At 39.8% G+C, this 23,940-nt stretch overlaps 1 protein-coding gene across 2 annotated transcripts in view; it reads left to right on the top strand.

The window, feature by feature from the left end:
- The window catches only part of LOC111264862 (glycine receptor subunit alpha-2), a gene marked incomplete at its 3' end in the record, with an annotated part of 79,534 nt that overhangs the window by 10,081 nt on the left and 45,513 nt on the right, over nt 1-23,940 (top strand). Inside the window, 2 exon segments of one of the 2 annotated variants that reach the window (XM_086970227.1) lie at nt 3,392-4,607; nt 5,308-5,382. Coding sequence (XP_086826353.1) covers nt 5,323-5,382 — 60 coding nt within the window. 2 annotated transcript variants of the gene reach the window in all.

Here is a 23,940-nt window from a genome sequence, read left to right as displayed (position 1 = left end):
GCGGTTAGAAGAAGCGTAGACCAAGACCAAATTTGGGCTCTAAGGAATTACCACGCACATCGATACATGCATTTTTCTATGAAAATTAAGTCAACGATATTCAATCAGTTAACAACAGCATTTGTTGGTAATTATGTGATTTCCCACTACAGTTTAAAGCGCAATATATACCAACACTTAATCGTTAACTTTTACGTAGACATTCGACTCAACGTCTGTATAATCTCTATATAATAAGAAATCGTATACTCTTTTAAAAAAGATGTCTGGACGACGTTTGGGCCGGGCTAAAAAATTATCCACCTACGTAGGATAGTGCTATTTTTATGTTTAGAGCCCCCGGTTTTGAATCCAGTAACTGGATTATAATGGTATGTTTGTCAGAATCCACGATAGACTGTTGTGTCTTTTCGAGTGCCCTTAAGCTTTACCTTTAGTAATACTTCTCAGCATCTATGTACATATTGTCCGTCCCATGTATGCTTACATACTTGTAGACAGCTATTCAAGCAAGATCCGGCGACTTAGTGGCGTCATTGAGCGCATCTACGATCTTCTCTGTAAGACGAAGCAACTGTTCCTCTCAAATTAACCGGCAATAGAACCCTGCGGAACACTGAAGGGTTTCGCAAATGTTTTTCTTCTATATCAGTTTCTTCTTATATATTCAATCGGAAGGTCCCATACTAATTGTATGAGACGGACAAAAACTGTCTATAACTATTCTAGACGGTCGAACAAGCCTTGTTGACCGAGGCGAGGATTCCGTGTTAATGTGAACCGATCGATCCACTGCTAGAACCGCGATATATGTGAGTTATATCATAACCCGACCTTTACAGGGGTAAAAAGGCAGTGCTTATGGGGTCTCGAATATCTCCAATCGACTGCAGCGTCACGCGCATCCATTCTGTTGCTGCGCGAAAGCCAGCCGTTTTCATGATGTCAACAACGTTTCGATGTGTGAAGTTTTTGACGAAAACGAAGCTCTACAGAAAGGCTGATCGTTTCAGAAATGTATGCTTTACTATGAGATATAATATTAAACTGTTTAGCATCAGTGTTCGTTTTAGGATAAGAGCTATGCTAGTTGCAAAAGCTACGTTGAGAAGTGCATGAAAGTCGTCTGTTTTATGGTGTAAACACAAGTTTCGGTAGTTACAAAACAATCCTTGTGCAGACGACAGAAGCGCTCCGTTTGAGCCCATTCTCTAGTGTAGGATCGCGCATGCGTCTTTGCTGAAATATCGCCCTCATTGTCTTACTTGACTCCACGACCTATACGTAACGGCATAATTGTCCCTAGCTGGAGAATTTGCCACCCTTTTCAACATATATAGCTATTTTTCTCTAATGCAATATTCATCATACGTAGCGTATATACTTTGGCATAGCGACTGACAACGGATATCGATAAAAAGATTTAGATTTAATTAAAACTTTCCACTGATTAGTGGAAAAGGTTCTGTAATCATCTGAAAAAACACCGAAATGCTAAGCGTATGCTATGTGACATACTGTTTATTTGACTACATATATTTATAGATTTCCTTGGTCTAAGAAGAAAACCTGTTATTTTAGGTTTGACGAGGTGATGGCCACATACAAATGAGAACAGAAGCTTACTGATGATGAATGGGTCACAGTAAAATTTTGCATAATTTATGCGGGATCTGAAAGATGTGTCCTAGCTAGAATCAGTAAGCAGTGAAAGTAATGATAATGTTGCAGTTGATGGTGCACTTAATCGATATTGTCCTTGTTAGGGCACAGATCAAAATAGGATTCACAAAGGTGTATGAAGAACGCAGACGTGCAAAAATCAGGAATAGCTAGTAAAGCGCAACTGAGCATTAAATCCTTATCGATATTGTATTGTAAACATTGCAGAAGTTGACAAGTGTAAAAGGCAAATTGAATACACTTAATGCCTGACGATTGAGAAGCAAATTTAGTTAGAAGTTTGCACTAATTAATTAACTCGTAAGTTCATAGAATCTATACGCATGATGTACAACAATGCGGCCTAACTTTCATAGAGGCGCCGTAAACGATGTGAAGCATTGAAATCGACCTTTAATCAGCTCTGGCAGAGAATCGACCTGGAAATCGGTATATGTTAGCCTCGATTTCTTAGCTTTTAATTGAATACAGAATTTGTTCTTTTAACTGATTTCAGTATTCCTACTAATATCAACGCAAAAATCAAATTATTTTCTAAGTGAAATACTAACTTCCTGCTCAGCTGAACTTAACCAGGACGAATATCACTTTACTGTGCAATCCCAACTAGTACCCATTGCACCTACGGCACTACATTTCGATGCAAGTATTAAAGCTTTCTACTAAAGTATGAGCAAGTAGGTTAGTTTTATGGATTTCTGTGTCCACAAATGAAATATAGCAAAATTTTATATATATATATATATATAATATTTATAGTAAATTAGGGTCAATATATAACCTGAATGTTGGTCGGTTTAGCTGATTGAGAGATGATTGAAACGCTTAAGAAGCAATCTTCTAGAAGAAAGCTCGTAAAACATATTGGCTTACAATCTTCTTTGTCAGCTGTCGTAGGATGATTGGCGAAATTCATATTAACCAGTGGCAAACTTTTGTCAGCAGGGTCATTCAAGCGTGTGATCTGCCCCACCTGCGGTATGTACCGACCCTTTCAATTGCGACGGTTCGGGTCAAGTTTTTTTCGTGGATGTCTATCCACGGTATCATTTTGGGGGAAAATCGCTGCCTTGTACATTACTGGCTTGAGACCGTTCCTCACATAGTGGACTTGTATGCCCAATGTGTGTATTAACCATGTTATTAAAATGTTTCCACGTCTAGCGAAATCTACCTTTTTGAAACCCAAGTAAACTGTATTGTCTAAATGATTCTATTATTTCTTTGTCATCCTTAGGCTTTTGTCGACTGGAAACAAACGGTCATAGAATCCTGCTAAAGAAGTAATCGAAGCCTCGAGGGAATGAACGCCACTCCGGCCATAATATTTTTGTTTTGTTTTTTGTAATTGAGTGATCGCGCAATGCGAACTGGCAATCATATACTCTCTAAAGTGTACCGATGTTTATTTGATATTATTTATAAAACTATATAGCCTTATATCGATATTGACAACCATCTTGATTTACAGATAACGCAACAATGGATTGCGTCCAAGCCCAATTAGTTCAATACAATCGTTCACCATCTTTTGTGCGCTGTGTGGGTCCTACATATATGTAGGAAAACTCTTCGCTCTAGTGATGCGTCATTATAATAAACAATCATTTAGTGGAGCAAATTATCTAGGGATACAGACTATTTACGCAAAGACTACTCAAAAGTACGAATCAGCTAAGTTGGCTACTATTTTTGTACCGACCAGCAAACAGCAAAAATATTTATTTTTCAAAACAAACGTGTGGTGTCGTCATCTACACTTCAACCTATGCGCTGTCCTATGAAAATTGATAATTGATACTACCGTTATCCTCGTTATTATTAAAAAAAGACATACCAAGGCTTATATGTAATACGTTTTCAGGGCTTCTGTTTGAGCCATATAACCTACTGTGATCAGTATTAGATTAGATGAAGGCTTGATTGACCTCCACACTTCGATATCAGGCCGTAAAGTCTATCCACTATTGAATTCATACGGCTAGTGGCCCTCCGTGTGACTCTGCCTCAGTTATTTTAGGGTTGACAAATGTGTTTCCGTGATAGCTCTACAACTAACGTGTTTGCCTGATCCCAGGGACACGTTATGGTCTAAATTCGAATTCGGGCATGACGGACAGACTTCGTTTTATGCTGGTAGCCAGCCAGTCGTCTGATGGTGTGCAAATGCACGCTAACTCAAATGTTATTTTTTAACTCACCTCTGCGAATAGCATTTCAAAACTTCGTATGAGTTTGAATATATAGTACAATTTCAAACACTATCTCTGCATCATCTGGGGCCGTACGAGTCTTAAGTTTATAAAGCTAATTTGCTAGGTTGTCTAAAGCTGGTACCAGAAATATGACGAGCAGTATAATATCTATCACAGTCTTGTCTCCCTCTGGAATAACTGCATGTGTTGTAAAAGCCCGATTTGCCGTCTGTGGTGGAGCCCATCATGGTAAAGCGAGTGACGCCATGTCTGTTTAGCCGGTTCTTCCCTTTCCACACGTTGCCTCTCATTGCACCCGAAGTAAACAAATTACAAGAATTTACATTCCCAGTTCCCAAGCTTGTTCTTGAGAGCTTCCGCTGAGACCTTAAAGCATCGCTGTCGGCCTTCAGACAGCAGTGGCAGGTAGGATTGGAGGTCCGAGAGATAATTTCGAGTCAATATTTGTAATCCCGAAAGAAAACTTTGATGAGATCCAATTATTCAAGGGTCTCAATTGTAAATTTTCCCAAACGACACGTATTCTGTACGTTGCTGTCGAAGCCTAAGGTCGAACAAACTGAGAGCGGTTGTAAAGGACAAGCAATGAGGCGATTTGATCATCCGTGCGGCCAAGACTGTTTTCCTGCATCTTTCGGTGACGTGCGCAGTGGAATTTTTGCCGCTAGCGGAAAAGAGCAATCAAAAACCGTTTAACCCTCCGTTTCGGTCAGTTCCATATATATGTATGAGCACAATACAAATATCACTAATGATCAACGATATACATTTACATGTATATATATGAACAAACGTGTATGTTTCTCCTCGGTGTCGACAGCTCCCTGGCAAAGTGACTCTCGGTCAATTTCAGTGTGCCAAGGCGATCATGTAAGCTTCCGTAAATATCGCGCCAAGTCGTAGACTTTGGCAACAGGAGCAGAAAAACAAAAAACTCGTATGGAAAAATATAAATTTTGAATAAAAGGTTCTTGTTCTTTAATTCAACAAGCACAAATGAAATACAATTAAATAAGCACCAATCTTTTTTGCGATCCCCCGAGTCTTTACAACTCGTATCGGCAATCGAGAGGTCGAAAAGCCGAATACAGGGAACTTTTCAGAGACCATGTTTCCACGTCATTCTTACAGTCGTCGGTAGAAACGTTATATACAGTCAGGGAGATAGAAATCTAGAAAATAACACTAGTCTAATATTTGGTACGCAGACGAGTGAATAGAAGACAGATACACTAACATTAATTGAAGAACTCTTGCTCTAGACTCATTTACATTCTCTACGTATTGAAAAATCTAGAGAAGTGTGACGTTCCTGAAATGAATCTAATTGAAAAAGGCTCACAGATTAATATATCCAAAAGCTGTTAGATCTATAGTAAACAGTAATATATGATGGCTTTTCTTTCAGGCGGCAGGCGTATTGATGAAACTGGTGCTGCAAAGATTATCTCATGAGAAAAATTCAACGTTTTTTCGGAATAGTGTAAGATTGTATTAGGTTGTCCTGCGTTATATGCTGGAATCAAGGTATTCAATAAGTTCAAATGTTGAAAGCTAAAGCTACGACTACAGCGAAGTGAATTTGAAATTTAAATATGAAATTTCAGTTAAAATGGTCGAAACTCTGCCATCTAGGATATATGCCGTTTTGCTAGAAAAGAATCAGCCAATTGGACTGATATACACAAACCTCGCTTGAATGTATTATAGCAAACACTCTACCTCTTTTAGGTAAGAATACGTAGCCATATCTATCGAAGTGAAAGCGATATGGGCAATGTTCTGCGAAAAGCGTTTGATCTCACGAAAAGACGTTTAGCACAAGTGCGAAAATATATATAAAGAGCTTTCGAGAAACATATCTCTTCCTATGAATATTTCAAGGACACAATAAGGTAATGTGAGTCCGAAAAAGTTCCTCTAGACTCAAAAGAAGTAATGTTTTGTGGACAGATAGAACTTAACTTCCGGAGACAATGTTAAAGGGAGCAATCACATACAAAACACCGCGGCAAAACTTGGCTTACCCTGCAACGAAATTAACCCTTGTACCTTTCTAAGACAGTCTTCATAACCTAGTTTCAAATGAAATCTACTATACCTATAATAACATTAGCTGATGTATATTCAGTAAGCAGCTATCTTCGAATGATTAAACCATTCACAGATCATCCAGGATATGCAGGACGACATTTTGTGAACCTTTATGCGTGTGACGAATAAGTGGGATGTTGCCAAACGAAAATAGCGTTTTATTGGGGTAGTGGGGTTGCGGTAAAAAACAGCAGTGAGCGCGGTATCGTATGCATAAAGTGCATGTATGGTATTTACGGTTTGCGTCAATGCCTCGGCTAAACTCTTTTACAGCGTGATTTCTATTGTTGATAAGAAAATAGAAAAAGAAATACGTCGCTAGCAACATGCGTCAGTAGAAAGTTCATCTGGCCATGTACGTATCCGCCCATTATAAGATTGGGACGACATTGTTTCTGTTAGTTGAATAGATAGTCATCCGTAAGTTTAGTCGCATCGCCTTAATTGGGTATTGCTTGTTTGTTATATACCGAAACCGAAATGACCCTTTGTATTCGTGCATAGTAATCGACTAAGAAGTTTTCGACAAACAGAAGTTATTTTCCTTAGCAAAATAATGAACTTATTCTAGCATTTTTGGATCGGTTACTGCTCGATTTGATTTTCCGTACGTTTAGCGGTTACTATCATTGATACCTGGTAGAAAAGTACATGATGCGCACTGAATAGTGGGTAACGTTCTATAGAATCGTTCATGTAGTCAGCCTAAAACAACGGTCATTTCTCATGGCGGTCAACGCTACTGCCTTTTTAGCTTTCGTTCGTTGCGAGTGTGTCTCTTTGATTTTAAGGGCAAGTTACTAGAATAATTACAACAAAAAAAAGTGGAGTAGAAAGGCGGGCAGATTCGGTTGAAAAGGCTCTCTTATAGATTAGGTTATCTTTTCGAAGCTTCGTAGTTCTCACAACCATAATGGAAAGAAAACATAATATCTAATGTAACGGCTCACCTTAGAGAATCTTGAAGCAATGTGTCAAACAAGTTGTCATACTTGGCTTTTAACGTAAATGTATTTTACGAGTAACTACTGAGTTGCTCAACATTTATAACGAGTGGCCGGCCATAAGACAGGAAGGGACGGCTGTTCGCTATCATTGCTATCTTAACATCTAACAACCAAAACAATCAGTTCATCGCTTTGGTTTTTCTTGACCTGTATTAATATTTTCTGCGATCTTGTCATGGCCCAAAACGAAAACCGAATAACCTTACTGTTTTCATATAACCCTAGAATCTTAGAATAGAATCATATAGTCTTATCAAATAATCTACTATTTGGCATATTAATGGCGTTTGTTAGATCACTACAGCATCATCTTTTTGTGGGTGGATCGGGATGTTTCAGTACAAACGATAAGCGCAGAAAGTATATACGATAATACTACTGACGTCAAGCTTAAAAACACTCAGTGATAAGAGTCGATGATTTACGCACTGTGGCTCTTGTTGAACCGGCCTTTGATGCCCTTAGGTCGCGTTGACAAATATTATCTAGAAGGGTGTTGCCAGGTAGTTGCTATCTTCCAACTGAGAAGGCATCTTGTGCGGTTATGTTTAACCTTCCTTTGCTACTTGCAGCCTGTCAAGCAGTATAATTCGGTTAGAATTATAGAAAACGAATGATGATAAACTTCTTGTTTACCCTGTGTCTACATTTACTTATAATAGATTAAACGATTATTTTCTAACTATATATATAACTATAACTAAAAAATAGGTAAACCAATATCGTCTTAGTTATCTAAGTATACTCTGACATTATAAAAATTGATTTATACGTAATAAACATCGTTATTATTAGGAATCGTTTTATTCCTTCGATACTTGGCGTTTATTATTTTCTGTGTTATTACAAACATGCTGTGATACCTTTTTGAGCATCAGCAGTAGGTCATGTAAGGCCATTTTATATACGTAAAGGTATGAGGTCTGGTGCAGATTACCACATCCGTTTTAGAATATGTGGTGGTCCGCCTTGTGCGTTAAGCATTTATTCGCTTGCTCATTAACATATTATCGAGCATCGCGTTTATGTGAAAGTATAGTTATCTATATCTACATATCATGAGAATGTCCCTGAAAAAACATTGCTTACGGGTCCACCTATTCATGTGGCTTGATAATTTTTGTGCTCGCAAAAACCTTATTTCTTTTTTTTGAGTGTTCACCCTTTAGGTTATCTGGGTTGAATAATGTATAGTAATTTTGGCTTTGGAGAACATCTGTCTGGTATTTACAGTGTAGCGCGCACATCGTAGACTCGCGTAAACGATTCCTCGCGGGTTAGCTCTAATTTGAATGGAAGGATTATTGAAAGTATGGCTTCATTTCATTTCCCTAATTTTGAAGCCTTTTTTGTCTTTTCTGTTGTGTATGAGTCATCCATCTTCGTGTAGAAGAACTGGCATTTGCTTGCTATTGAGGCGCGTACTCTTTTGCGATAAAACCTGTTGCGGCCGAAAGGCTAACGAAGTCTATAACGTCAGTCGGAGTCCGTCCAGCATGTAGACCTTGGACAGAGTTGCCCTTCGGTCATCTTTCATGTCCTTTTCACGTTTTCTGTGTATTTACATTTTATACACAATAAAAGCCCTCCTGCGATACCACAGATATCGGGGAAATACATGTACCCATTTTCCTAGTCAGATATGTGCGTACTAGTGGCCAATTGGCGCAACGATGTAAGTTCTGTTTGAAGAGCTTTACAACTTCGTAGCAGGTGTGACATCTACACGACGCGCACTCCTTCGTTTTATATCCTCTTGAGCTCCTGAGTTAGGCAAGCCATCCCCATTGTAGTAGGCATCCAGAACTGTCGGCATCCGATGAGATATATAAAAACGAATCGACAAATTTCCGCTTTGCCCCTGCTTTTTTGCGAAGCCGTCCTCCTCGTGCACACCGAAATTTTTACCGGGGATAATCTGATCTAATTTTTGCAGGTTTTTTGTTTCACCTCGCTTATACACGCTGCTTGATGTGTATTCGAATTACCCTATCGTCGCCTGGCAAATGAGCCTATGCACAAAATGCAATGTTAACTCTGCCGGTAAATCAGTATAGCTGTGCTAACGCTAAACTTTAAGCGTCCGCACGGTGTACGCCTTGGGCCGTCTTGTCGAAAGAAGCAAATGCAGATCTGAAGCGACTTTTTGAAAAATTGCGGCAAATGAATAAGTTGTTGTTGTTGTTGTTCTAGCTGTTGTTTCCACTGATATCATCGCTTGAGATTTTTACTTTGCAATCGAAAACATCCCGCTTTTCAGTGTAGCCACCATACAACGAAGGCAGGCCAGCAATCCGTTAGCTTTATCTGACGGAGCAAATGTTGCCCTCATAGTGGTGTTCTTTTTTCGGAACGACGAACTGCCCGAAATCGGCCGTACCCATTGTGTGCAAAGATTGCCGTGTTCAAAGCCACTGCGTATTTTAGCAGGCCATTGCTTTATGTGCATGCACAGAAAAAGACGGAGAGCAAAAGAAAGGAACAACACATTATTCTATATGCTGACTCTCGCAGTTTTCCGTGAGGCAGCAATCTTTGACATATCGTACCGAGCGCTTAGTTCTGCGATAATGTTTAGGGGCGAAGGGGACCGAAAGTTAATTTTAGCACAACAAGAATTAACTTATTGGTACTAAGATGAAGTCAACAATCCGCGATTGGTGATAACTTTTACCATGAAGCGCGTTCCCTAGTGCACGTGTTGTCGTGCACAGCTAATCCAGCCATTTTTGTAATGGAGTTGCATAGTTGTCTCCGAGTAAGTAGCTAAAAGGCAAATGTCAATCATTCATCAGGCTCAAACCTGCTTTTGTGCTTAACCCCTCTGATTCGATTTTATCCGCCTTTAATCTGTAATACCTGTAAGATAGATCTTTGCTGACACTAGCGGCGCTTTGCTTATTATATGGCATTTAGAAAGAACGCAAATATCTTGAGGGAGAGAAACTCCGCCACAGCGTTATCTGTATATGATTATTCCCGTTTTTGTAAACGAAGGACCCGTTTGCGCAATTATTGTCCAGGGAGGGTAAAAAATTTAAAAAAAAATAATATTCAAGCGATCGATTCACATCGCCACTGCCGCTTGTCTACGCCATTTGAGCAAACACATAAAAGTGCCGATAGAGGATCACTTCCTATTGGCGAGCATTTTAGATCTATGAAAAAAACACAATAAGATCCAGAATAATCGGAACGCATCAGACCTGCATGGCTTAACAGACTTACACAGACCGGCTGTAGTAAACAAATCGAACTCAGTTATACAGTGCTAAGGGATATGAGTGACGTTAGAAAAGTTTATGGGCACATGAATTTGATAGGTTCTAAAATGTTTCAGAGGTTGCCGTCTGATGGCATGACTAGCAGCGATACCGGACGTTAAACTCAAAACACAGAGGGTTGTCATTGTTGTTCTATGATAAGATCATTTCTAAATTCTTACATATTCCTAAACAGTTTCATGTATCTTAATGAGGTCTGTGAAGTTAGCTTAACATATTTTATATTGAAACGCACAAGCTGTATGCTACGACTTCGCTTTATATTCGCTTAAGTATCTGGGACAGTTTAACTACTATAGAACCTAATATGTATCACAGCTATAGGCCATGTTGAGCCATACGCAGGCGCTGGTTCAATCCTTTGAGTTTAGTTATTATTAATGCATAAATGTCACATTATTAAGTATAATTATTAAATATAATTAATTATTAAATATAATTAATGCATAAATGGACAGATGCGTCAAAAGCGAAGTCGAAAAGTTAATTTTTTCAAGTTTGTCAAATGAGTATCTATAAAGACATTATGGGAAACGGAAATGTAAAATGACCAAAGTTCAATTTGCCAAGAACTGATAAGCCCAATCCTTTATATGGACAATAATATAGAGTTCAATGGCTTTTATTGCTAGTAGATTAGAACGACACTTCCATATGATTTTGAAAAACTCTGTTTTGTTCTATAGTAGTGGTGTGTTCTATAGTTCGTAAGTGAACACTTCATTTAACCTTGGCACTCCCATTTAACCTCGTTCTACTTGTTGAGCTTATAGACTGTGGGCTTTGCAACGAGTGCATCGATCGCAATGAATGTCCGTTGCCCCTAGAACCTGGAAACATTGACGGAAGACTACGATCCACCGACTTCCTCATCCCCAAGTTTTGAGCCATCTGTAAGCCATTGTGCTGTAAAAGTTTACGTTTCATATACGAGTAGAGGGTCCACTACAGCTTTAACCGGCGAGATCGCCGTCGAATAAAAGATTCGGATCTAAAGAACATACGAACACATCGAACCATACTTGTACATACTAATCAAATCCGTAACACTCACGGGGATGACTGCAAGCTATACGGTGGCAAGGTAGAAGTCTTTGCGTGATCAGAACCACGGAAAAGAGCAGAGCTGGCTGGCTGGCTGCTGACTAGCTATGTACATCAGCTCGGTTCAACCTTGACAATTCATTCTCCCGCACTTTACTTCGGGCTTCAGCCCCCTCATCCCTCGTTTCGTTGCCTCCGAAGTCGGAAGACTGCTTGGACAGCAACAACTCCCAGAACTATGGATACGAACAAGGGCCCTCCCGGGTCAGAAACAAAACAGTGGAATTGTACATATATGCCGAATCGTTTAAATAGGCTTAAAAGTAATTTTCTTCAGGGAAAATTCCCTGGAGTAATCTGTCCGGACATGCTTGCATGTCTGACATGTATTATTTTTTGCTAAAATTTATTCACTGTGGGTGGACTTTCAAAAAACTTGATTATGTTGAAAGTGCTTGTTTTAGGTTGACACAAAAAGGGGCCGACGATTGTGTACCAAGCGTTGGTTGGTTAGTGTAACATATTTTTACTTAGCTGCCGTACAAAAGTAGCTAAGCAAAAATGGGTCACCGACACAAAGCTGTAGGTGCCTTTGTTATCATCTCTCTTAAGGCCTTACTGCTTGAATACGCTGGCAAGTAGCGATAAAAAAACTAGCAACGTACTGTCGAAATCAATCCCGTAGCACAGATTTCAGTTAAGCTAGGCTATATATATATATATATTACGCCGTAACGTACGGACAAGTACCTTAACCTTATCGCTTCTTATTTTACATATATATATATATATATATGTAATAAGAATTGTTACGGCAAACTTGCCTTAATAAAAAAAAATTGTTATTAATCGCCTTAACGTGCTCGTGATTCACAAACTGCTTAAATTCTTCCACAAGTTTTTTTTGCGTATGAAAAATCCAACTTGTCAGCGGTAACATACTTTGACCGGCGATTGATGTCAACGATGAAATGACGGATTTGCCAAGGTGTGTGAAAACGATATGCTTTTAGGCAATCTAGTTATCTTGTTTACTAATTAAATAAAAGTTGGTTGGGAAAAACAAATAGTTTAAACAATCAAGTAGCCAATATGATACGCCTTTACAGGAAATTATTAGTTATTAGACTAGAGCTAATTATATAGATTTGGCAGAGATTTGGGATTGGTTCGCCGAAGACCGCGTGGGTAGAATATGGGGAAGGTCCAGAATCCCTTGTAGTAATCTGTTTATGATTTCGTCTTTAGGGACGAAGTCCGTTTTGGCTTTCTTGTTTTGAAGGTGAAACACGGCCACTTTCATGTCTCGCGTAATTGCCTGATCACAATAGCCATAAGATTAACGCAATTTATTCACCTCAGAGACTGATTTTAGAGGTTGTCGTAAATGGACTACACTAAAAATAGTGAGACGAAGAGCCCTTTCAGTTTTGCCTATAAAAAGGTTCTCCGGTTCTTCATAGAAGATATCCTGGTGTTACTTTTTACTACTGAAATATCGGTAGCAAAAAAACAATCAATTCTCTGAATCAAACGGCAAAAAGTACTGGCAGACTTCTCCTTGTTCGCCTATAATGAATGTGTGCTGGCTAGCATTCTGTGCAGTGCGAGAGGGTAAACATTATTAGGATAATAAAAAAGGAGCAAGTTTAGGACTATACGCATAATTCAGGTAATACGCTTCAAGCAAACCAATACATCGATTTCTCCTTACTGATCAGTTTTCTGCCCCGCCGTTTTCGACACTGTAGCCTTTACGACGCTCATGTGTTTAAGACATACGTAAAATTAAAGATAATAACATTGTACCGAACACAAGATGCTTCAATGAGGTCCAAGACAATAAAAGGTTCGAACTGCACACGTTTATACACTGGAAGGACAGTAAGATTAAAAATCAGCTGAAAAATGGCATCGATTCTCATTGCCAATGCTTGAGGAGCTGTACTGAACAGCTGCGATGAACACTGAAGCTCTAGGATTACGCCATTTAACAGTCTGAGTTGTCTCTGAGAGTCTGTTAGAGACAAGCGCAAGTCAGTTAACAACTGCTTGTTATAATACTGTTTACGTTTTTGACGATGGCAATCGCAACTGCCATCAACAAAATCCCTCGGTCGCCGGAAGAGGCTACCTCGGGACAAATGGCCCTCGAAGCACCGCTTAAAAATATCCTATTCTAAACTATACTTATGTATGAAATATAGAAATCCTGTTTTTGCATTTACATTTACAACAGTATTCAAAGGACTCACTAACACGGCATGCAATTTGTCTGAATAGGCTTACCAGCGTAAATGTTTCCCACTTGTATGCTCTTACTCCTGCGATCTGATCCGCCTGAACCCGAATTTGTCCAATGCAATGGTTTGCCCTGAATCTGTGAAGTAGTTACTGAATGCCCGTTCGTTTGCCTATTTTAACCTTTTACAAAAAGGCCTCTGCGTTTGTTATGATCATGCGTCCGTAAAATGAAGCCTTGCTTGAGGTTACTCTTTAGTTCGTGTTGAAACTAATCAACAAACGCTTCAGATATACCTTTGTTCATTGTTCTTATCCGCTCTATAGGACTTCTCCTAACCTGAATTACGTCAGCTTAATTTGCCTACTATCAAATGTAATAAGACCAACAATCCATAGTGCTTTTGTGCATCAATATGGATTGGATTATGAATCATCATTCTAAACTGCGATTGAGGCAACCTTGCACTCATGTCGCTTGATTAGGAACGCACCTATCCGTACAGCACAACTTACCCTACTTTGTAGCCATGCGGAATGCGTGCATGTTACATACAACGAGTTGCAATTAAATATTTCTTCAGCTTACATTTATTTAGTTGAATAAATTAACTTCACCGATTGAAGACTCTACCAAATTAATATCGCCCGGGCCATCCGCTTTGTTTCATTTTATTCCGCCTAGTCGGATTTAATTTTTATGGAGTTGCAATGACCCGACCCGAACGCCGGCGCTCTGGCGTTTGCATCTCTCAAGTAACTTGCATTACGTTCTTTTTACTGAGTCGTTCCTAGTAATTCTACGAAGCGCATTTGTTTAAAAGCATGTTTCTATGTATGACTATAGTATCTGCTTCCTTGCTACCTACCCAGCAAGGAAGTGCTTGCTATCGCCGCTATCAATCAAATCGTTCCGTCTACCAGAAGGTATATATATATGTATTCGGTAGATTTAACCGAGCGCGCCAACATACTGTGTGATGAAACATCTCCGAAGCCAGCGATGCTGGAAGTATTTCCGTTTCGTAATCTACTAATGTAATAGGTAAGTAAATAAAGGTTCACGTACATAGTATTATCAAGTTGATCTTGTAGTGGGATATGTATGATAATTCAACTTCACTGGGCTGTTGGAAACTTGGAAGTTGATTGGAATGGGCCATGGCGTAAAGCTTTACTGAAAGCACTTCAGGGAACTACACGCGATCTTATTAGTGTTATTAGTAAGCTCATGCCGCAAATCCGGGCCAGAAAATATTGTATGTGGTAGCAGATGGCTCTTTATAGTTTGTCGATCGGCATCAATGCCCCGGAACCTGCATTCAGCAGCCGTAGTGCCGCATATATTAGTGTGGGCTATTTACTGTCTCTCGCGGCGCCAGCAGGTCTCTGTGTGGTACTGTAAAAATGCTGGCTGGAAGAGGCGGTACATTCCGACTAAGTAGGCAGAGGAATATTGAGCATCCGCATACTTGTCCGTAAAGAGAATTTCGCAGCGTCGAGCTCCACTCGTCAGAATATGGAGGTATTATAAAGAAGTAACCTAAATATGAGCAAGTGGAAGAGTCGGAGACTGCCTGTGTACGTAAACCCGTCGCGATAGTGGCTAGACTACGAACAAAGCCACAGAGATCAGTAAGCGAGAAAACGTGCCAGCACAAACGAATCCGTGTGGCTCGGAAAAAGATGGATCTGGATGTGGCATAGCGCTATGCTTATTCAGCTTGTCATCCGTTATGCACGATGTTCCTCCACGTTAGCGGGAAGACCCGGCATGACACCAAGAGAGTTCTCTCCCTTCAGCCTTCATCTGGCCAAATCCTTATCGCGAAATAAGGACGTAGGGAAGGAACGGGTCAGTCAAGTTGGAATATAACGCTGTATCAGGATGAACTATGACTCCCCTGGGGTCGGTTTTCAATGGCAATTGTGAAAAATCGCATTTGAGGTCGTCTCCTCCATATAAGCATCATGCAAACCTACATAATACATACTAGGTGGCCCAAATGGCTCTGTCTGTCTCTTATCTGGCTCTATATGAAATGGATTTTGAGACCATGAAGCAATTTAGATATAAGGCATGTAGGCAAGCGCGTGAAGAAAAGCTTTCCGTGGACCAGCAACGGTAGCTCACTTCATCAGACGCTTCGATGCGTTTCTGCCCTTATTGAAACGAGCCTCGTACACCGCCTTGTGCTCATTTTATCGGCTTGTATATGATGTGTAGAATAAAATGCATAAAATGTTCCCGCGGGAATTATAGTAAATTTTTGCCTTAAGCCAATTATAAGAACATTGGTTCTAAATGATTATCGAGCCGTCTTGTATTTGAAATATTCGGACGAGCGATAGCTATACGTGACTATCTTAAGGCCTAACAATTGATGAATTAAATTAACATAATTACATGCAACAATTGTTTTGATGCTAGCCAGCTTGTTGTAGCACAGCATAGAAACTTCTCTTTGCAATTTAATCTTCTGTCGGGTAGAGGTGTTTACTGATACAAAATGATTGGGGGGTTGCGCGATAACCAGCTTCTTTAACTATCTGTCTGCAGAGATTATCCCAGAGAGGACGTATATTGCGAAAGCTACATGTATGCAGGCTAGCGTACAAGCCACTGTAATTCGCACTTCCCGTCCACGTGCAATCGACCGCGAAACCAAATTTGAAAAAGCACAAAAAAAGTTAAAATGATTAGTAGATGAGTTTTAGTTGAAAATACGTTTTGAAATATTTTTCATTGGATCAGATGATGGATCAGTCGCCTATAGCACCAATACTGTCCTCCTTTTCCATCAATGTGGTAAACAAAAGGTCCCATATTTAAAAATTGCATCTAGCTCCCTATGCTGCTTAATCACCACATTTTATTACACTGTACTAGGTAAATAAACTAAAAAGTCCTTGTATAAACGGAACCCCTTTCGTCGTTTTTAATGCGTGGGTAGAAGCTGATTCAATTACATCTGATTGAAAAGCACACGCCAATGGCGGCCGGAGAGCGTTTAATACCAGTAACACCGATGGTTCTATGTTTGATAACGGATGTTTTTTCGATCATAAGTCGTCTTGTTATATATATTTTTAACTGGAGAACAGGTTGAACAAGATGATCTTATATATGTCACGCCTCAATTTCGCTTTTAAATGTTCCCAAAAAAAATTGAACTAACGCTTCTAGGCTCAGTAACGTCCATCCTTTATTTATAAGAGGTCTAAACAACTGGCCATCTGTTTATCTGCCTTGCTTTCCCTAGCCATTGGTGTTTGTTGTCGTGATCTCTGCACCCACATACATGTCCATAAGCCGGCATTATCTGTTCGTGTCTTTGCCAAAAGCCTGGTGCAGTGCTTTGATCAGATCGAGCGTATCAGACTAAAAGCGACAGTCTGGTTAGCAGACAGCCCGGATGCTTCATGCCGAAGGTAATATAGGATGCTATATATATAGTGTTAACTCTATGACACGCCCGTGACGTAATGGACGAGTCATCGAATTAATCAGCCTCACTTTCGGTATTTCCTTTGGCGTTAGGTCCCTATGAAGGGCGGGCACAGCACTTCCTTTTATCAATATTTAGAAACAGTGACCAGCAAATAGGGAAACACGGAAAGAAGCGCTTCTACCTAAGGAAGAAGCTCTCCTGAATAACGTTTACCTTAATAAGCTGGCCATAATTGGCGTCTGTGGATATTACCGCGTTCATAGCTAACACAAACGCCTATCGACGATATTTTCAAAATGAACCCCTGCCAACGGTTTTGTATGTTTTTATAGTAACACATTGTATACGGAGGTTTTGATGAAGGACGTATACATAAAACAAGCATGCTATATATGTAACCCAGCAGTGTATTATTACCCGCGCAACGTATGCGAGACTCTGTATGGAAATAGTTGGCCGTCTATGTACAATTTTTCGGCTATAGGTTTCGCTAAAACGTCCAAGGTACAATACTTGACTAGATTAGGTCCAGTAAGCCTGTTTTCAAATTCGGGATATGTTTATTGATACGATCAGAGATCTGTCTATCAATGACCGTTAATCCATTAAAGACTGATGGAGCTTCTAACTTTTTTTTCCTCACACTGGTGTTTGAAGGCAGCGCATTTTACGTATACACTTTCAACTTTAATAAATCAAACAGTGTTTTTTTTTTAAATTTAGATAGCATACGAATGTTGCATTAATGAATGGCTTAAAATAAATCGACATCTTAGAAGGCCTAAGCCTGAGGCGCGAAGGTGGGTCCTCCATTTATCCAGTACAGCGACGTGATATGTAAAGAACTATACCTGTCGCGTGTTCTGTGTTTCCAAAGGGGTAAATGTGGTGACAACTTTTCCCAATCGTGGACAATACGTGTAAGCAATGTCGGATAATACTTGTAGATACTGTTTGGAAATTGAATCCACTAATGGAATATACGTTTCTTTCAATCGACTGTTTAAAATCTAACCTGCTGGTCCATTATAAAAACTTTTCTAGAATATCTTTGTCATTGTTTTTGTCAACCCTTGCATATATTATTGCACGATCTGCATTAAAATTTGCAAATACGTATTGGGATAATATGTATAATAGAATTTATGTACAGAATGTACATAAGCAGTGCCAAGATATTTCTTCGAGGATAATACAAGATGGCTTTTGAGGTAACTGGTTAGTCCTTATTGACTTTGGCACAAAATATGCGATCGCTAAGAAAACTTTGGATTCCAGCTGATCAGCGACGCCGAAATAGAAAATGGCGTTAGTGACTCGTTCGAATTTAAGGTCGGAGTACCTCACAACAAAACCCAGACACACGTTGACGAACTTTGCCCATTGGATTCGTATTTCGAACAGTCTGTAGTCGAACTACGCAGGAGATATCTATTTCTGCTTATTAGCGTTCTTGTATATAACAGCACATTGTCTCTTTGTAGTAATCTGTATGCTTCTACACCTAGAGGTAATAGCGTTTTATTGCGAGGCCCATCCTTCGATCCCTTTTTGCTGTCTGGGATCACTGTGGCCGTTCAAAATATGTCTGGCACTTGAGCGCTTTTCCTGGATCGCCCAAAAATTTTACAAGAGGCGATGCAAATCGAGATTCTGGGTCTTTCGAACGAGTACGATGGAAGTCTATCTGGGTTCTCGCTAGCTCTGGACTACGATTTTTTCCTAGCAATGTATAATCGCTGGATATCTGTGTTTTGACGCGTTTATCCATCCTTTTCGTTCCGCCTAGGTGCCTAGTAGATTTTGTATAACTATTCTTGTTCGAATCGCTACTTACAAGTTGTTCATCGTATTCTGGTCGCTCTATTAATTTCTCTGTGTACGTATGCGATCTTATGCTGAACATACAACTTTCCGGATGTATATGTATGTTCGTTAATCTTGGTCGATTAACAGGTGAATTATCAGGCTAAGTTTTGGTCCATGCTGTTCAGTACTCACAGACTTAAAAGGAGATCTGCAAGTCTCTTCAATCTAGATTAGATCTCACTGCAGGATAACTTGCTTTTACATGATCAGTTCTTTGACGACAGTTTTTCTTGTCATCTACGAGCCCGGAGATTCAGCACTTCATTAAATGGTGACCCGTACCGATCCTATTGGGAAGTATCTCAACGTCGTTTATAATGCTCCGGGTGGGATCCGTGACAAACTCGGCACAGAAGTTGAGAAATTTTACTTCCTTGCTTTCCTGCAAATTCACTCCTTATATGTAGTAGGCATGCTTCAGTCGATAAGCTACAGGTCTAGATTATCTGAAGTATCGACTGAAACTTTTGAAGAAGTATTGTCATATTTCGTTATTGTTTTCATTTCTCCGGTTAGTGTCCGGGTTTACGAGATTATCGGGTGTGCCTGTGGATAAGGAACAGACTGACATGACCCGTATCACTGTTTTGTGGGAGTCTCATTCTACCAGCGACAACTTCGGAAGAGAAAGAATTGACATCAATTTCAGTTTTTCAACAAATCCTATAGATCATCGTTAATCGAAGTTAATATAGACCCTACGAAGTTTCATTTTCTTGACTGTTACGGAGTGCACATTGGCCTGAACACGCTATGGTTCGTGCGGCGTTTTCGCTGATGCGTTGGGACACCCTTTGCTATGTAGACTCTCCGCATATTTGTCTTTGCAAACGACAGTCGTGTCGTAAAGTCTCCAGTAGCGGTCGCTCTTTGTTGCACTTACTCATAGAATACTTCGTTTATTAATGCACTCCTATTAGGTGCTTTTTAACAATTCATTCGGTGTAGCGGCTGACAAATATCGTGACGATTAGCGCTACGGCTGCGCCCCCGGCTATCAGTGCACTTACCTTACCTAGGCAGTAGCACGCAGCGCCCAGACTATTGATGTCCTTTGCAAGATAACCATTTTTCTTACAAAGTTGTTTTTTTTCTTTATGAGGGTCTCCGCCGAGTTCTGTAGCTCTTCCATTGTTTACGCTCCACCGATGCTACATTTTTTTGCGTTGTTCTTCTATTTTACGCAGAATTTCCAAATCATAACAGTATTAGCCGTGGTGGAAGCATTGAGCTATGCGATGCATTGTGCAATTGACAAATCACTGAATTTACTTTGGTCCTATCATTGAGATTAGCTGACGTTATACTACCGCATTTTAGGCGTCTACAGTCGCTGCATATAAATAATTTTACGTTAGTTTTTTTCTGGAAAAAATAGGGGTATCCGTGCTAGACTCATGTCGCTTTCTTGCTAGCGTCGCGTGCCGTTGTCTCTATAATGGCCTTGTATGTCACTGAATGTCCTTCATGAAATCCACAGGGTATTTCTTCGTTCTGAAGAGGAAACAGAATAATATTTCGATGGATAAATTAGCGCACGTTCGTTAGTTAGCCGATTCCAATTAACCGGCGACACACAAAGTATGGCAGCAACGTTTTATCATGGCGAAAATAGAGTCACATAAAAGTATCTTGCATAACAACATATAAGATGTCTACATATCAATGCATATTGGATAGAATTCAAGAAGCTGCAACATGTACACGCTCTGTATGGTTGCGTGGAAAGTGTACCCTCGACAATATAACCATATAGAAAATTTACTCGAGCTGCAGTAAACTTGCCTGGCTCGTGCCTAAATGTTGTCAAACTTATCATAGACGTACATGTATTTCAAGCCGCAAATTTTGAGTAAACATTTTTTCTGTGTACTTCTTTACATAGGTAGAATCCATGAGACTAATACCTACACGAGTAATACAAAATAAATACGGCGTTATCTTCTCAGATCTGAATATAATTCAGTGAGTTACAATCAGATACAAGATGAACATCTGCGAGCGTGTCAAACATATCCATCGTGACGATAAAATCTGACGGGAATGGATACGACTGCAGAAGTTCAGTTGTTTACAGTTAACCTTCATATATCCGAAGAAACTTTTCATGGTTTGGAACGGACGACAATTCATTGACATCAACAGGCAAAACTTCTACGCAACTAATCATTTACCTTTGGTAAGAGGCTACTTCTGACAGTCCCAATTGTATCTAATTACGAGCCATCCATCCATCCATCCTATCTTGTTTTTAACTATTTTACATGCGTCAACTTCGTTGCGTTAATGTAGGATTGCGTTGGCGTCTGAACGGAAACGACCGAGGACAGATGGAATGGACGCTTGAAATACGCATTGACCTGCTGGGGCGTTAATTCAATAGGTGACCCATGCAGCCCCACACGGTCATGTATCTATACTGTTCGCACTACACTGGACCATTGGGTGCAACTATAATTTTGTAAACGAGCAATAGAAGGAAAAATAGCAAAGGCCTTCGTTTGTGTTCATGGATCACTGTTGGAAGAAACGTTAAAGTTACTCAGGGGAAATAATCAATTGAAACTTAAGGGAAGTTCTCTCTAGATACTCTCGTTAAAAAGTGTCAACTGGTAAGCCTTGACTATGGCTGTACACACGCTAAAGCACAATCGGTTCTGTTTTGTTGTACGTAGTGTTTACATTGAGGTCTTTACTTCGTTCAGTAGCTATGGAATCAGTTCGAGTATTGTCTTTAATACCGTAAACATTTTTCTCTGAGTGTCAAACGTTTTCGCAGATTTACCCAAAATAGCGTGTAGAGCTTAATGAGACGATTTCAATCGTGTATATCGCTTTTCTAGATCCTATCATATCATACGCTTAGCGTTAAACTTTTCAATCAACAATAATGCTTATCGGAGGACTGGGATTGCTAGGATATGGTCTATTAACTACTTTGTTCGACGAATGCAGTAACCAACATCTTCACATAATATTCTTATCACACTCGTACTCTAGGTGAAACGCATCTGAGGTCCGTAAAGCCTTACATTGTACTCTTGAATGAAATTTGAAAACCTAGAGTGCCGTGATAGGCTTATTTTGCGACCATACGGTTTCCAGTTAACCGTCAAGTGACCAAAAGCTAGACTATCCCGTAACGTTTCGCCATTACATCAGTTATAAGCAATGGATATTAACGTAGCACCGATATTATCAAACCAGAATGAAAAAAAAACTTCATTCAGGCATGCTGTGTATAAATATATATATATATCTATAGTATTTATAGTATATATAAAATCTAAGGCTTGAGGCATTATTAGCTGCCCGCATATACTGGATCGTACGAGATCTGAATGTACGTATGTCTCGACGAGGTTCGCGTGTTTGGCTAATGCATGTTTTATCCGCCTCCTCTTGTCTCTACGTATTATAAGGTTCTATCGATAATAAATCTATATAGGGCTACATAGTGAAACCTACCACAACCCCTTCTGCAGTTGAGCCTACACTAGAAGACAAACGCAGACACGTGTACTCGCGTACGCATGCTTGTCAAGGCTGTTCTCGTGAACGCTCATTGCTCCTGCTTGGCAGGACCCACTTTTAATACGGGCCTAATACCGTAACACAACGAATATTTTGCTCGTGAGAGATAGTTCCAATGTGCCTTCTATTAATTTCTGCGGAAATTAATAGAAGAATAGCAAGTATGTACCAATATTTTTTTCGTAGGAAAAAACATGAGTTGTATCAAACCAACGTCTGTCTAGTTCAGATTGCGAGATGAGCCTTTTCTGGCGGATCAGAACGAAACTGCTTTGTTTGAAGAGGCTGGTACATGAGGCGGCGGACGACCAAATGAGTCGAAAACAACGCCGGACCAAAACCGTTCTTTACTTGCGGCCAATTAAATACGGAATGAGCGATGAGACGGTACAGAGACATAATCCCAATGGTGAGCAAAAGTGCCTGAGGCATCTCTGTAATGTGGAGGTATTCGAACTGAACATGTATAAATGATATATCAGTCGTTCGGATTGTTCACGTAACGTACACACGCTGATAACAACACGCAACAATGATATGTATCGGAACAGCACGAGCAAGTTAATTGAAAAAAATAACATACCAACGTGAAGACTTTAACTTATATCTCTTTATTGTAAAAAAATAGCAAGTCATGCATACGATATACAAGGGTTTGATTATACGAAAACCTAAAATGGACTCACGTAATTGTCAGGGAAGGTGGATTAGATCATTTTCCATCCTTCGCGATCCTTTACGAAAACCCACAAATATGTCCTTTTAGGGATTAACATCAGGAACGCGCATTATAATTAATACCTTTGCAGTGATCAGGCTACAGTATGACTTCCTGGAGATGGGCGATACCTTGTAACTAAAGATCTTCCTATCATTTACAATTATAATAGGGGTAGTATATTGAAGCAAACATGCTATTAAAAACAAGCGTCAGAATCGTAAGATTCGGCGCCATAGCAAACGTGGGTCCATTCAGCAAGTTAATACACTGAAGCTTATGAGGTGGACTTAAATTTTGATTGGAGAGCTTCTAAGCGACGATCAGCGGTAAATTCTTACGGCCCACGTTTCCCCCGAGCAAGCTTCAGGCACCTGAGCCACTCAATGAAACCAACGCATCTGATTTACATTTGATTTCAGCCTTTGTCAAATTCTGTATTAAGGTTCGATCTTCGAGAAGCAAGCGAACATTTATTTCCAATTCCGATGGCTGTGACTTCATGCGGGCTCATTGTCAGCTATAGGAAACCTGTTTCTGGACTAAGCGTAAAAGCTTCCAGGGTCAATACTTCAATATATCAGTCCTACAAAGACTGCTCCTCTTTACTTGTTTGCAACAGCCGTGCCAATATGCGCAATTGATGGCATTGTTACTAGTAACGAATGCCATCAATTGCGCACGAATGAGCACTAGAGCATTTTAAGTGTTTCATCGGCTTTTTACGTTAACAGCAATGAGACATCCATTCCTCCGAAAACTCCGTAGGTACAAATTAGAAATATTTACATGATTGAT

This window comes from Varroa jacobsoni, unplaced genomic scaffold, assembly GCF_002532875.2.
Source record: "Varroa jacobsoni isolate VJ856 unplaced genomic scaffold, vjacob_1.0 scaffold_905, whole genome shotgun sequence".
Classification (NCBI taxonomy): Eukaryota; Metazoa; Arthropoda; class Arachnida; order Mesostigmata; family Varroidae; genus Varroa; species Varroa jacobsoni.
The sequence above is the reverse complement of the archived record's forward strand: the minus strand, read 5'-3'. Positions and strand labels throughout refer to the sequence as shown.